The 13954-nt window shown below is 43.9% G+C and overlaps 1 protein-coding gene across 1 annotated transcript in view; it reads left to right on the top strand.

Moving 5' to 3' along the window:
* MYO18B (myosin XVIIIB) overlaps nt 1–8714 on the top strand; it is a 358263-nt gene extending 349549 nt beyond the window's left edge. Inside the window, exons 43-44 of the mRNA XM_074295232.1 lie at nt 771–1959; nt 8630–8714. Of these exons, the coding sequence (XP_074151333.1) occupies nt 771–1947 (1177 nt within the window). The 3' untranslated portion in view covers nt 1948–1959; nt 8630–8714. The remainder of the gene's footprint in view (nt 1–770; nt 1960–8629) is intronic.
* Nucleotides 8715–13954: the final 5240 nt, after the last annotated feature.

Below are 13954 nucleotides of genomic sequence, written 5' to 3'. Positions count from 1 at the left end.
TGCTTTGCTTTGTCTGGGTAATTTTGCACTGTTGCAAGTCTCCAGCTTCTCCTAGCTAGAGTGCTCTTAGCATCGGTTGCCCTCAGGATCTCCTGGTGTGAAAGCTGCACCTAGTCTCTCAGAATAGAAGCTGTTTGTACCGCCGTGTGGGGGTCCCCATTCTTGGGCTGATTTCTGACACTTAATTTCTTTTTATAGATCATAATTACCCTCTCCCCTTACCTCCTTTCCCTCCCTTCCCCCCACCCCCTCCAAGGAGTCACAGGCATAATGAATCAATCAAGCACAAACATTTGGATAAATTTTGATTTGTTTGAATCTTGGAAAAAACAAATCGACTGAGTTGCTATTGTTTGGCTCACACCCAAAAGAATGAGATTCCCCCCCCCCCCCCGCCCTGCCCCCAACTTTATCTACTGAAGAGCAAATGACTTATTTTGCAGGGTGGCCCACCATGATAAGTCCTGTCACGTCAGATACAGGACCTCATAAATCTAAACCATCCATCTTAGCTGCTGTTCTAATCGACTCCAGCATACTTAGCTGGCTTTAATTATAGGCAGAAATTGCATTTCAGGAAGCAATGAGAAATCATTTGCATGGCATGAATTTGTGCATTAAATCATGTGGTTCATTTGAGATTGTGGTGGGGATAAGAGGGTTCTGAAGAAAAATAGCATGGGGCTCCTCCTTCCCCCTTCGCTCACTGATTACATGAATTGTAATCATTGCACAACTCCTGACTGAACCTGTTTTCCTTTTTGGCCTAGGATGCACCGAGAGACCAGAGCTGTGGACAAGAGCCAACAGACGTCTTTGAGGACCGACGCCCAGTCTCTAGGGGACAAGAGCTTCCTCAGACCATCCTTCTCGCCTTTCTCCTTCCAGAGTCGAGATCACGGTACAACTATTGGAAGTGAGAATCCCGAGACGTGGAGGGATATAGTCACTAAGCCTAAGAGTCGCTCATCAAGCACATCCCCGACTTTGGGAAAAAAGCTCCCAAGTTCCTCCTGGGCCCTTTCTGAATTTATTGAAGAGTTCCGGAAAAAGCAGTCAGATAGAGAGCGGGGCGCGTTAGGAGCAGAAGAATGGCCCACCTTACCCATCTACCAGACTACTGGGGCATCGTCTCTGAGGAGGTCTTTGGAGACGGTGACGCTCTCGGAAAAGCCGTCCCTGGAAATGGAGACAGAGAGTCCTCGGGCTGGACTGCTAAGGTCCAGCAGCCTCAAGTGTCTTTCCTTGGACACATTTGACTCGTCCCTTTCTTTGCCTGCTCCTCCCAAATCAATGTACAGGTCTTGTGAGTCCCTCTTAGATTCGGAGAACGTGGAAGGCGGTTTCGGCAGGACGCTGGTTCCCTCGGCGGGAGATAGCCTGGGCAAGTTTGCCCAGTCCAAGCTGCGCCTTCGCAGGCCGTGTATTGACACGCCCCTAGAGGAAGTCGAGGACCCGGACCTGGGAAAAGAATCTCTGGTCTTTCAGAACCGAAGGTTCTCCAACCTGCTGAATGAGCCTTTGGAACCAGACTTGTTAGCTTGGAAACTGCCAAAATATGAACAGAAACCCAAAGTGAGTTTTGATGACTATGTCCCAGCCATCCGAAAATCCAGCTCTCCCACGAGAGCCATGGACAGGGGAGATGACCCGAAGCCTGGGACCAGTAGGTATATGACTGAAACGTCTCCAGATTGCCTGTTCTTGGGAAGTAGCAGCACTTTCCAGAAAAACTTGGAACCCAAGGAGGATACGGGTCACTTGTCTGACTCTTCATCGTCTTCAAGCTCCGCCATGTCCTACAGAAGTGCAGACAGCATCAAGAGCCGACCGGGATCCCTAAAGCGAGACGAAGAAAGCGAAAGGAGAGCCGGATATGGAACGTGGATGGATACCAACAGGCAAGAAGAGGTGGAGAGCATCATGAAGAAATACCTCCAGAAGTAGGGAATGGCTCAGGTAAAAGGGGCCAGTGTCGAACTGGGGAAAAGGGAGCCAGAGCTGCAACGCTGCTTTCTCCGTTGGTCTTGTACAAATCCAAATGGTGTGGGCGAATTTCACCTACACCAGCAACACTTTTCTCTTGGGATCTTTAAAGTTTTCCAAGCTGAAATAAGTTAGTTTTATCTATAACTTGTCAAAAAGTTCTTGGCTAGGCAAAATCCATTTAAAATTATTTCATAAGCAGGCATTATGGTAATGCTCCCATGTATAGGTGCTTTATAAATATTAATTGAGTTTTAGTGAGAATCAAGAATATCCCATGAGTATCACAGATCTGAGAGCCAAACTTTCAGAATCCTAGACTGAGCTGGAAAAATCTTCCCAGGTCACATGGAACAATCCACTCACTTTAGAGATAAGAAAACAGACACGCAGAGAGGTTGAGACTCACCCAACATGGCAAAGATACTGAGAATCAAGAGGGGGAATTTGAACTCAGATCTTCTTACCACAAATCTAGTGCTCATTCCACAATCCCAGAATTCCTCTCTGAGCAGCTTCCCCTCCACATTTCCCCCAAATGTCCATCTACCCACTACTGGAAGTCTTGCACAATGAACTCATTGTCTTGTCCAAGTCAACCCATTGCATCCTTGTCCGGCTACCATCGGTAGGAAAGGCATCTTCATAAGGAGCTGAAATCATCCTTTCTGCTGCTTCCAGCTCTGCAACTAAGCAGAATAAACGTCATCCTTTGGCCCACGATATTTTCCTTCACGCTCTTGTGTCCTATGACCTGAAAAGCAGAGATAATAAACATTCACCTTGAAATGTTATAAAAGCTGTATTTTCAGGACATAAGTCCCAAACAAATTAATCCTCCCTTTTCTCCTTTTTCTAAGCTACCATTGGCTGTGCCCAGATTAGATCTGAGAGATTCAGTGATCCGTAAGATCTTTTTACTTTAAAGGCCTTAAAGGTGAATCACTTTGCCAGTCTCTTCTGCAGATTTACTCATCCATAAAAGGATGGGCTTATACCTTTAGTTGAGTTACACCTCTAGCCATGTTCCTGCTGGGATTTAAACCTTCTCCCTCATCCCCAATTTCCTATCACCACCACATGCTTGAGACTGCCATTATTAATTTTTCCTAAAGGCCTTTTGGATGCATGGACATTTTAAGGAGCTATGGCACCAAGAAGGGAAAAACAAATGATCACTGATTGGTTTTTCTTTTTTTTTTCTTTTTTTTCTTTATTAATGTAGTTTCTTTTGTTGTTTGTTGTTTGTGTACACACACACAACCATACTGATTGGTTTTTCTGATGAATTTCTTTTACACTCATTGTCCTCTAAGAGCAGGTAACAGGACAGGTGAGTTGGGATAAAGAGGAAGAAAAACAGATATGAAGAATATAGACCTTGCCCCCAGGTTAGGTCAGGTCCAAGGAGAAGAAGGATGGATGGGTAAAAAAGGAGACAGAGACATCTGAATTTTGGAGGAAGAGAAAGGCCAGAAAGGACAATGGTGAGACCATAATAGCCTTCGCCCTCATCACATATAGTTCTGTAGAACAATCTCTAGAACCACTTTTTACATTTATATTTACAGTCTTTTTGTCTCCCAGACCCTACGAGGGAGGCAGGACAGGCCATGATTTCCAGTTATTTGATGAGTCCCAACTCTGTTTGGACCATTTGGTTGACTTGTTCAAAGCCATGTGTCTAATCCAGTGGTCCTCACACTTTTTAAATAGGGGCCAGTTCCCTGTCCCTCAGACTGTGGGAGGCCGGACTAGAGTAAAAACAAAAGCTCACGCTCTGTCTCCGCCCCTCAGCCCATTGGCCATAACCCGGTGGGCCGCATAAACGTTCTCAGTGGGCCTCATCTGGCCCGCGGGCCGTAGTTTGAGAACCCCTGCTCTAATCAGTAATAAAAGTAAGACTGAGAGCCAGGTCCTTCCAAGGTGCTTCTTCTCATGGGTTCTCATTTTATGGTCTTGTCTAGAATTAACTGCACTTCTGGTATATCACTGTCAGGACCCCGAAGTACAGGGGTCCAAAGCCACTCGGTGCTTCTCAGGGAAGGGATATTAGTTCTACAGGTTAGCATCTTGTCTACTTCTTAACTCCCCATCCTCACTGCTGAGCCAGGCTCCCCCCCACTCCTCCAGCTGGAAAAAGGACAAATCATAGTGAAGTAAATTTGCATATCGCAATCTAGTATGAGCCTGAAATCTTATTTCAGGAGGAAATGAGGGAAAGTGGATTGTTCAATGTCACACAGCAGCGCTAGTGACTGAGTCAGACACAGAATGAGCTATTCTTTCCTTTGAAGATGTGACAGTTTCTTTCAAGGCTGTTCTTAAACCTCTTTTGTCCAAATTAATATTCCTACCTAAATTATAATCTAAGGCACTTAAATTAGCGTAGGAGGGATTTCGAGCTGAATTCTGGAATCCTATGAAGCTGCAGTGTTTTTTTTTTTCCCCTGAACTCTGGGAAATGGAGATCACATGCCCACGGGCTTGGACCCTGACCTGCAAGCATCCCCCAACCGGGCAAGGGCCGAGTATCTCTTCTCCCTCATGAAAAAGCTAAGTTGGCTCTTTCCAAAGCCTCCGAAACTCCTCCTGGGAAGGGAATGGGGACAAACCTTGTCCACATGAACTAAGATGTCTCAACAGAAGTCGTCTTCTTGCTCTCAATTACCAAGTAATGATCAGAGCTTCATTTACATGATGACACTCCCAGGAACTCAGGAGAAAACAGCTTCAAAGACCCTGGGAAGATGAGATGGCCCGGGAGCAAGCGGTGTTTCCTTGGAGACCAGATCGACATCTTGCATCTGCCCCCTCTCCCCAGCCTGTTTTTAAAAAGCCAGACCTTTGATGAGAAGCTCAGGGAGGAGAATTATCCTAAGGAATTAAAAACTATTCCTATGTTCCATTTCCCAGCCTGGGCCTGGAAATGGACAATGTGCCCTTATTTCTATAGAGCAGATATGTCCAAGGGAAATGTATTATTGCCTCATAAATATGTACCTACCATGGGGCTAGCCATCTGTAAGGAGTAACTCTGCCCCTTATAACTCTGTGACCTTGAGGAAGACCCTAACCTCTCTGACCCCAATTTTACTCATATCTATAAGGGGACAATTTGATGAGAATTATAGATTTAGAGCTGGAAGGAATCATCATTTTAAAGATGAGGAAACTGAGTCCCGGAGAAGTTTAGAATTTACCTAAGGTCACACAGGCATGTCATAGTATTTGACTCCAAGATCCCTAATTCCAGAGCTAATGAAGAATGTCCTGAAGGCTCTTCAAGTTTTGATATTCTTAGTTCTAAGGTTTCTCACACTATTTGACATCCCCTGTTCTAAGGCCCCTCCCAGCCCTGACAGCCCCTGTTCTAAGGCCCCTCCCAGCTCTGACATCCTCTGTTCTAAGACCCCTCCCACTTCTGACATCCCCTGTTCTAAGGCCCCTCCCACTTCTGACATCCCCTGTTCTAAGCTCCCTCCAGCTCTGACATTCCCTGTTCCTAAGGCCCTTCTACTTCTAATATTCCTTTTCTCAGGTCCCTTCTGAGAGACAGTCTAGCACAGTGGATGGAGAGCCACCGTCAGATAGCAGAAAGCCTAAGGTCAAGTCTTGTCTCTGACCCTTACTGATCACCTGATTTTGGACAAGTCTCTTGACCCTCCTGTGGCCCTAGCTGAAGAAGAGCTGTTATTCTGCCCTAACAGAGGGAGTTTTCTCTGTAGAAAATCCCTACAAAGATGACATCACAGTGTCTAGACCAGAACAAAAAAATTTTAATTCCCTTTGGGCTGTAACATTCTAGGAGTCTAATAAGTCACTAATTACTTTACTCTGAGTAATTTTCTATCTTTCCCCTTCAGGCACCTTTCCATTTTAAAAGGGGATCCTGGACCTCCCCAATAACTTCAGGCTGCAGGGAACAAATCCAAAATGTCAGCTTCTTCCTGTCCTCCTTCCCTCGCATGCAGAGCTGGGACTGGGCTGTCCTAAGCAGAGTTTGGCAATAGGTAGCCAGCCGGAGCCATTCATGGTGGTACGGAAAGTTCTGTGTGTGCCATTCCAGGCTCCTTGGTGGCTTCTGAGGATACAGAGGGGGCGGGAAGATGTTTCTAGTCAGGAGGCATCTTCCTGGTCCTGCCCAACTGGGCCACCAATTGGGTCATGCTGCATACAGACATAGATCATCTCTCCCTTTGGCTTCCTGCCGACTTCTATTATCAGTTTTAAAATTGTACCAAATCTGGTTCTCACAACCTATAAGATAGAGGTTTTACAGATGTCCCCATTTTACAGATGAAGAAACTGAGGACCAAGGTGAAGCCATTTGCCCATGGGTAAATATCCAGCAGTGAAATTTAAACCCAAGATTTCCCGATTTGTAGTATCTTGGAAAGAATTCTGAATCTGAAGCACTGAAATCAGAATTTTAAAGCTGAATTTAAACTCTTGGTCCGCTACTTAGAAGTTATATGATGTTGAGTAAATCAGTACACCTTTGCAGGCCTCAGTTTTTTCCTCAGAAAAATGGGCAGATTGGATTCAATGGCTTCCGAGGTTACTTTTGATCTTATAATTCTACTTACTATTTAAGCCTGTGTGGACATCAGCAAATTCTCTGGTCTCAGTTTGCTCATCCATAGCAGGAGGAAATTGGACCAGATGATCCTGGTGCTCCATCACTAATTATCAATATGTGGGGATTATGATGGCTAAAACTCTGAAATAACTAAGGAAACAAATATTTGAGCATCTCCATTTATTAAACAAGTGCATAACAAATCAGGACCAGACCCCTCAGCTTAGGAATAGAGCCTGAATTTAAGGGGAGACATTTTTATGCTTTAAAAGAAAATAACCCCTTCCCCCTATTTCAAATGTCTGTATTCAATCAAAGGAACAAGGAAACAAACAGTAACTCGTTGACAAGTATGGGATCAGTTTTTACATAAGACATACATGTTGTTTGAAATGTGCAATTGTGAGAAATTTTCTTCCATCATTCTTTGAATCTAACTGATTTTGGATCAGCCCAACCCCGGTCCTTGGTTAAGGGTTTCTAAGTAGCAGGTGGGGGTGGTCCAGCTTTTCAGACATGAAGAGCTAGGTTCAATGAAATAAGGTTTTCTCAGAATCCTCATCATAGAATAAAGGTTTCTCACAAGAGAGAAATTGGACTAGGCCCATAATTGAATAGAAAGAGAACTGAGCTAGATCCAGAATTGAATCACAACATGGAGTCAGTGTGATTCATTCAATTCCCACAATTCTCACAGTGCCCAAAGTAAGTACCGTGGGTGCTCAGCAAGTGGACAGGTGACTGGCATCCTCAGAAGGTAAGTTCTTGAACGATGAGGAAATAAAGGAGTTGGAGATTGTCCTAACTTGTTTGAGAGACTAATTGATCCTCCCCAGCTCACTTTGGCTATTGTTGGCACACGCCCAGTGCCCGATATAAAGGTGAGAGCTGGAAAATGCTGCTTTTATTCTCATCTAACTCAGTGGCAATATGGTTTAAACTAAGATGGTCACTCTCCCTGTGCCCCGTCCCCATTAGATTTTGAAACAAGTGAACATTTCTTCTTGAAATATTTCTCCATTTCATCCCCTTTCCACAGAACCCAGAGCTTCTAACTCAAAATCCAAGTTCTTCTACAACCTTGTGGCCTCCCATGGATTATTTGGGCGAGTGTGGTTTCTTCTATTTTCTCCTCCCTCTTTCCTTCCTCCTTCTTTCCTCCCTCCCTCCCTCCCTTCTTTCCTTCCTTCCTTCCTTCCTTCCTTCCTTCCTTCCTTCCTTCCTTCCTTCCTTCCTTCCTTCCTCCCTCCCTCCTCCCTCCCTCCCTCCCTCCCTCCTCCCTCCCTCCTCCCTCCTTCCTTCCTTCCTTCCTTCCTTCCTTCCTTCCTTCCTTCCTTCCTTCCTTCCTTCTTCCTTCCTTCCTTCCTTCCTTCCTTCCTTCCTCCCTTTCTCCCTCTCTCCTCCCCTCTCTTTCTTTCTTTCTTTCTTTCTTTCTTTCTTTCTTTCTTTCTTTCTTTCTTTCTTTCTTTCTTTCTTTCTTTCTTTCTTTCTTTCTTTCTTTCTTTCTTTCTTTCTTCCTTTCTTTCTTTCTTTCTTTCTTTCTTCCTTCTTCCTTCCTTCCTTCCTTCCTTCCTTCCTTCCTTCCTTCCTTCCTACCTCTCTCCTCCTTCCTCCCTCCCTCCCTTCCTTCCCTTCCTTCCTTCCTTCCTTCCTTCCTTCCTTCCTTCCTTCCTTCCTTCCTTCCTTCCTTCCTTCCTTCCTTCCTTCCTTCCTTCCTTCCTTCCTACCTCTCTCCCTCCCTCCCTCCCTCCCTTCCTTCCTTCCTTCCCACATTTATTTAGTCCTTATTATGAGCCATGTATTGTGCTAGAATACAAAGTCAAAATTTGCCCTCAGGGAGCTTACACTGTGATAGAGTATACCACAGGCCAATTACAGAATATGACCATAAATGCAGAGTAATTTCAGGGCTGGGAAGAACATTCTCATGTAGAGAGCTTCTGGAAGAAATGACACTCAAGCCATATGTGGGAAGCAGATACAACTTAACGGACACCTTTTCCCATAAGTTCTTGCTTTAGATCTCATAGAGCTCTACTCACCCTTGAATTTTCTTTTCAGCATCCAGATTCTTGAGTTCCTGGAAAGCTTCCCCTGCTGTTCAGCTTTTCAAAGAAACATACACAGGAGGCCTCTGCATCTGCTGGTCTGCAGGCGATGTCACTGAAAAATATTCCCAATGGATTCTGACAAGCCTGAGGATTTATTTTGTAAGAAGTGCTGGGGTTTGGACAGTGATCTACACAGAATAAAACTACGTTGGCTTCTTTGAATGAGTGGTCTCTGTCTTCTCCTTGATCTCCATTGTTGAGCAGAACAGGTGCATCTACTCCGATTAGGGGCCGATATCAAGAATTATCATTCAAAACCCAAGTTATGAAGCCATAACCAGTGTCATGCTCACTTGTGGGGAAGAAGACCAGTTCTGACCCTTTTTAATCACCAGTATCTGGAATCCTTCTGGGAAATGGGTTAGGTTTCCAATGTATCCATTAACTCACAACCCCTCGTCCTGAGAATTAGGTGGCAATAATTGTTAGATTTGGATTAGAATTGGATCCGAATCCAAATCATCGTGTTCCTTCTTGGATATGACCAGTTTCATATTCGGGGTCTGGTTTTTCCTTGCTCTCATATAGACTCTCACCTGTCTTTGTGTTTACACATGCTGAACCCTCCATATAATCACATATTCCCCACCCCATCTCTCCTTTACTTGAATCCTATATTTAGAGGCCATCTGGGTGCAGAGCTTCATTCCAGAGATGAGAAAACTAAGGTCCATTGAATTGAAGAAACCTAGCTGAGGTCACATAGGCAGGAGATAACAGAGTCACAATTTGAACCCAGGTCCTTTCACCCAAGCCCATGGTTCTTTTTATTGTTCCAAACAAGACATATGTATTCTCATGTTACAATATTAATGATGACGATGGTGTCCTTTCCTTTTCTAAAGAACTTAAAGATTTCCAAAGTAACTTTTTTCATAATAATCAAGAAGTTGATAAAATGAATGGTCTTCTCCCATTTACAGATGAGGAAACTGAGGCTCTGTTAGCTTCTATCCTTATCTTTTTTTTTCTTTTTTTTTCCTGAGGCTGGGGTTAAGTGACTTGCCCAGGGTCACACAGTCAGGAAGTGTTAAGTGTCTGAGGCCAGATTTGAACTCGGGTCCTCCTGAATTCAAGGTTGGTGCTCTATCCACTGCACCACCTAGCTGCCCCCTCTGCTAGCTTCTAGTAGGCAACACTAGTACCATTTATAACAAAGAGTTGTAAAGTATTGCTCATATATAATTATATAGTATATATGCACATAAATTGTGTATATATAATCTCTGCATACATAAAATTATATATACATATATAATTTTATTATACATAGTATGTAAAAATATATACACATGTTTAGTTACATTTGTTTACATATATACATACATACATGCATACATATATTCTCACGTGTCCTTCACAATAAGCAGTGGCCTGCTTCTGGTAAGTCTCACATCAAGGAAGTATAAGAAACAAAAGTTAAGAATGAGCTTCCAGATGCCAACTTCAGCACTCTATCCATTGTACCATGCTGCCCCTAAAGCTGGAAAATGAAATATTAAGAGCTTTGACTCTCGATCAGATGGCCTGAGTTCAAATATTGGCTCTCTGACAGCGACTACCCGGGTGATGTTGGGTAATCTCGTAAACTACTTGCGTCTCGGTCTCCTTATCAGTAAAATAAGGGAATTGTACAAAATGGCCTCTGATATCTCTCCTAGTCCTAAATTTATAATTGATATGATGTGATATGGAATAATAATGAGACGTGAGATAAGATAGGATGATGGGAAGAGAGGCAGCATGAAGTGTCAAACACTAGGTAACATGCTCCTGGTGGGATCCAATTTAGAAAGTGTTTGGGCAGTAGTGACAAAATAAATATAAATACAACAGAACCTAGAAAATCTTAATATGAGGTTTTCTACCTCAATATTCAGCCCACGGGAATCTTCATGAATAGTGGAATGGCCCTTGTTTCTATTGGAGTTAGATACCAGTGGTGTAGCTGACCTCGGAGTTAAGAAGACCTCCATTCAAGTTCACCTTTGGAGCCTTGTGACTATGGGACTCTGGATAAGGTAATTGATTTTTTGGTGCTCCAGGGAGCACTCTCAGATTCTAAGTTTCAGGGAAGACACTGCCCCATCTTGATAGAGTTTATCTAGTGATGAGTTCATTCACCATTGAAATCACTCTCAAGTCCTTCTCCCTCTCCTACAATAGGAGAAAAGATGGTGTATTAAATGAATTTGTTCCCTCATATCTTTCCTGCAATCCACCCAACTTGCCCATTTATCCAATGAGATCTTTGCTAAGATACTGTGGAGCACTCCCACCTGTTGCCCACCTACTACTCCTTATGCGTACCACAAGAGCAGCTCATCTTCTCTCCCTCCACTTTCATGATGTTATCTTTAATTTTGTTCTTCAAAGGTTCTAGATCACATCCCACTCACGCCTACCAGGAACCTCCCCATTGCCCTGGACATGCATGATCCTTGTTTTCCATTTCCATTTTCCATTTAGAGAATGTTGGACACCTCGTGTTCCAGAAATGAGATTGATTAGAATAGAGAAATGGCTAAGATGAAGGACTGGGCCTGTGATTTTGTTGGTATAGGGGACTCCTTCTGCAAACAACATTTTCTGTAGCTTCTTGTCTGTCGTCCTTTAAGGGAACCAGTAATGCTCCAATGATGCACTGAGAAGTCACACAACTAGCATGCATCAGAGGGGGATTTGAATCCAGATCCTATCCAGTACTTCATGCTGCCCTTTAGAAGGGAGTACATATTTAATAAGAACTAACATTTATATAGCAGTCCCTACGTACCAGCACTCTGCTGAGCATTATGGATTAGCATCCCCAGAGAAAAGCTGCATAGAGAGTTCCAGGATTACTCTTTAGGGGTTAAATATTTGGTTCTATTACCCACAGGCACCCACAGTGTGCTTCCTGTTGCCAATTAGCCAGTCAGAATTAATTGGCTTGATGGAGACACGGTTGCTACAAAACTACTCACCTGATAAGTCTAAGATGGATTGTCACAAATACACCCAAGATCCCTGGGGACAGATGACAAATTTACTGAGGTCCAAGTGTAGAGAACACAGATTGCATTATGGGATAATAGGGCAGGGGAATTGGAGGGGAAGGGAAAGAAGGGGATCAGAGGGAATGGGGAAAGAGGGGAGGGAAGGGGAAATGAAGGGAGGTGAGGGGAGAACTCCTTCCCACAAAGAGCAATTCCTTCTCCGAGTCCTTATTTAATGGATACTCATCTTGACTATTGTCCTACCACTAGACTTCCATGACCTAGAAGGAGAGAGGTCAATAGATGCCATTTTACCAAATGCACCTCATGATGTCATTGGTCCTTTTCAAGAATGGAGGGCCATTAATTATCTCCACCATCAACATCAAAAGCAGTAAGAAGCTCTTCCACAATTGGCTGGATTCATTGTCCAGAGGATGTAATTTGAGTCTCCCAACCAATCATACAATATTTCCTTTATGACATTATCTACCCTTCATCCAAGAACTAAAAGCGGCTCAATGAATAGAGTGAGGGATTTGGAATTAGGAAAATGCCCCAGCTACTTCCTGGCTGTGTGATCCTAAGCAAGTCACTTAACTTGTGTGCATCGAAGTTTCCTTATTGTAAAATGAAGATGATAATAACCCCTATCACATGGGGTTGGGGTGGAAGACCCAGTGACTTGCTGTAGATGGTGCTGTATAAATGCTACTTTTCATCATGATGGTGATTAATGTAAAAGAGTTATGACACTTTCGTATTCATTAAGTACTTTCCATACACTGCGATGAGATTTTAGGAAAATGCTTTAATACCTAATTTACTCTGTTGATTGATTGATTGATTCAATTACAGTGTCTGTGCCTTCAGTGATTACATTAATTGGGGCGTGTGGGTGGAAACTCCCACACTTCCATTGTATTTTCCCTGTGTACGAATGTACATATATGCATAGAAAGAACATGTATACCTGCCATGGAATCTCATCGATAAGCATTTATTAAGTGCTGACTGCATATTAGATGATGGAAATACAAAAGGAAAATAGAAATCTCCTGCTCTCAAGTATCTTGTGGGGTTTTGCCAACTTTTGTCCATGAGTGTCCACACACGTCCACGGTCCCCCAGAGTGTATACCTGCCCACTGGCCCACCCCGCTGCCCATGGAGGTCTCCAGATCCTGAGCGCACAGTCTAAATAGAAAACACCTGGAGAAAGTCTGGGAGAATAACTGCATTCAGAATCCACACAAAGAACTCGGGAAAATTGCAATTCCCCTCCCGCTTCACTTGGCGGGGGTGTTCTGAGGAGGGGAGCCGCTGCCGCCGCTGCCATCTGTCTGTCTTTCTTCCTGGCTTTGTGAATAAGAGAGAATAAGAGAGCGCAACTGAGCCTGGCACCGATAATATGCCAGCTGTGTAGGGAAAAAGGCCAAGGACCCATAGTTAGGTAAAAGCTGGAACAAAGTTCTGGTTCAGGCCTTGGAAGAAAGGTGCCCACCTGGGCTGGGAGGAAGGCGGGTAGACAGGCTGAGAAGGGAGTTGGGCCCCAGCCACTGCAAGAAAGCAGGGGAGGATCTGGCAGAAGACAGAAGCAAGATATGCTCAAAGACTGCACTCTATAGGCGTCTCCAGACCCACTCTGGCTTGCAGCTTCCTCCCATACATCTTCATCTCCCTCCTTCTTGCCTTTGCCAAGGTTTCCCTCATAACTGGAATACTCTTCCTCCTCACCTCCCCTAGGGCAACTCCGAACATTTCCACCTTCCATTTAAGAAGATAAGGAACCTTTGCTTAGTTTCTAGATTGTCAGTTCTTCTTCCCAAGTCACTAAGTGTACTTAGTGCATAGGTGGTATCCCCTCTCCTCTCCTACTCTCTTCTTCCCTCTCCTCCCTTCCCTTTTTCTTCTCTCTTCTCCCATCCTTTTCCTCCCTTTTCCCCTCCCTTCTTCTCTCCTCACCTTCCCTTCTCTTATTCCTTTTCCTCTTCCTTTCCTTTCCTCTTCCTTTCCTTTCCTTTCCTTTCCTTTCCTTCCTTTCCTTTCCTTTCCTTTCTTTCCTTTCCTTTCCTTTCCTTTCCTTTCCTTTCCTTTCCTTTCCTTCCTTTCCTTTCCTCCCTCCCTCCCTGCCTCCCTCTCTCTCTCTTTCTTTCTTTCTTTCTTTCTTTCTTTCTTTCTTTCTTTCTTTCTTTCTTTCTTTCTTTCTTTCTTTCTTTCTTTCTTTCTTTCTTTCTTTCTTTCTTTCTTTCTTTCTTTCTTTCTTTCTTTCTTTCTTTCTTTTTCTTTCTTTCTTTC

Source organism: Sminthopsis crassicaudata, chromosome 1 (assembly GCF_048593235.1).
Source record: "Sminthopsis crassicaudata isolate SCR6 chromosome 1, ASM4859323v1, whole genome shotgun sequence".
Classification (NCBI taxonomy): Eukaryota; Metazoa; Chordata; class Mammalia; order Dasyuromorphia; family Dasyuridae; genus Sminthopsis; species Sminthopsis crassicaudata.
The sequence above is the reverse complement of the archived record's forward strand: the minus strand, read 5'-3'. Positions and strand labels throughout refer to the sequence as shown.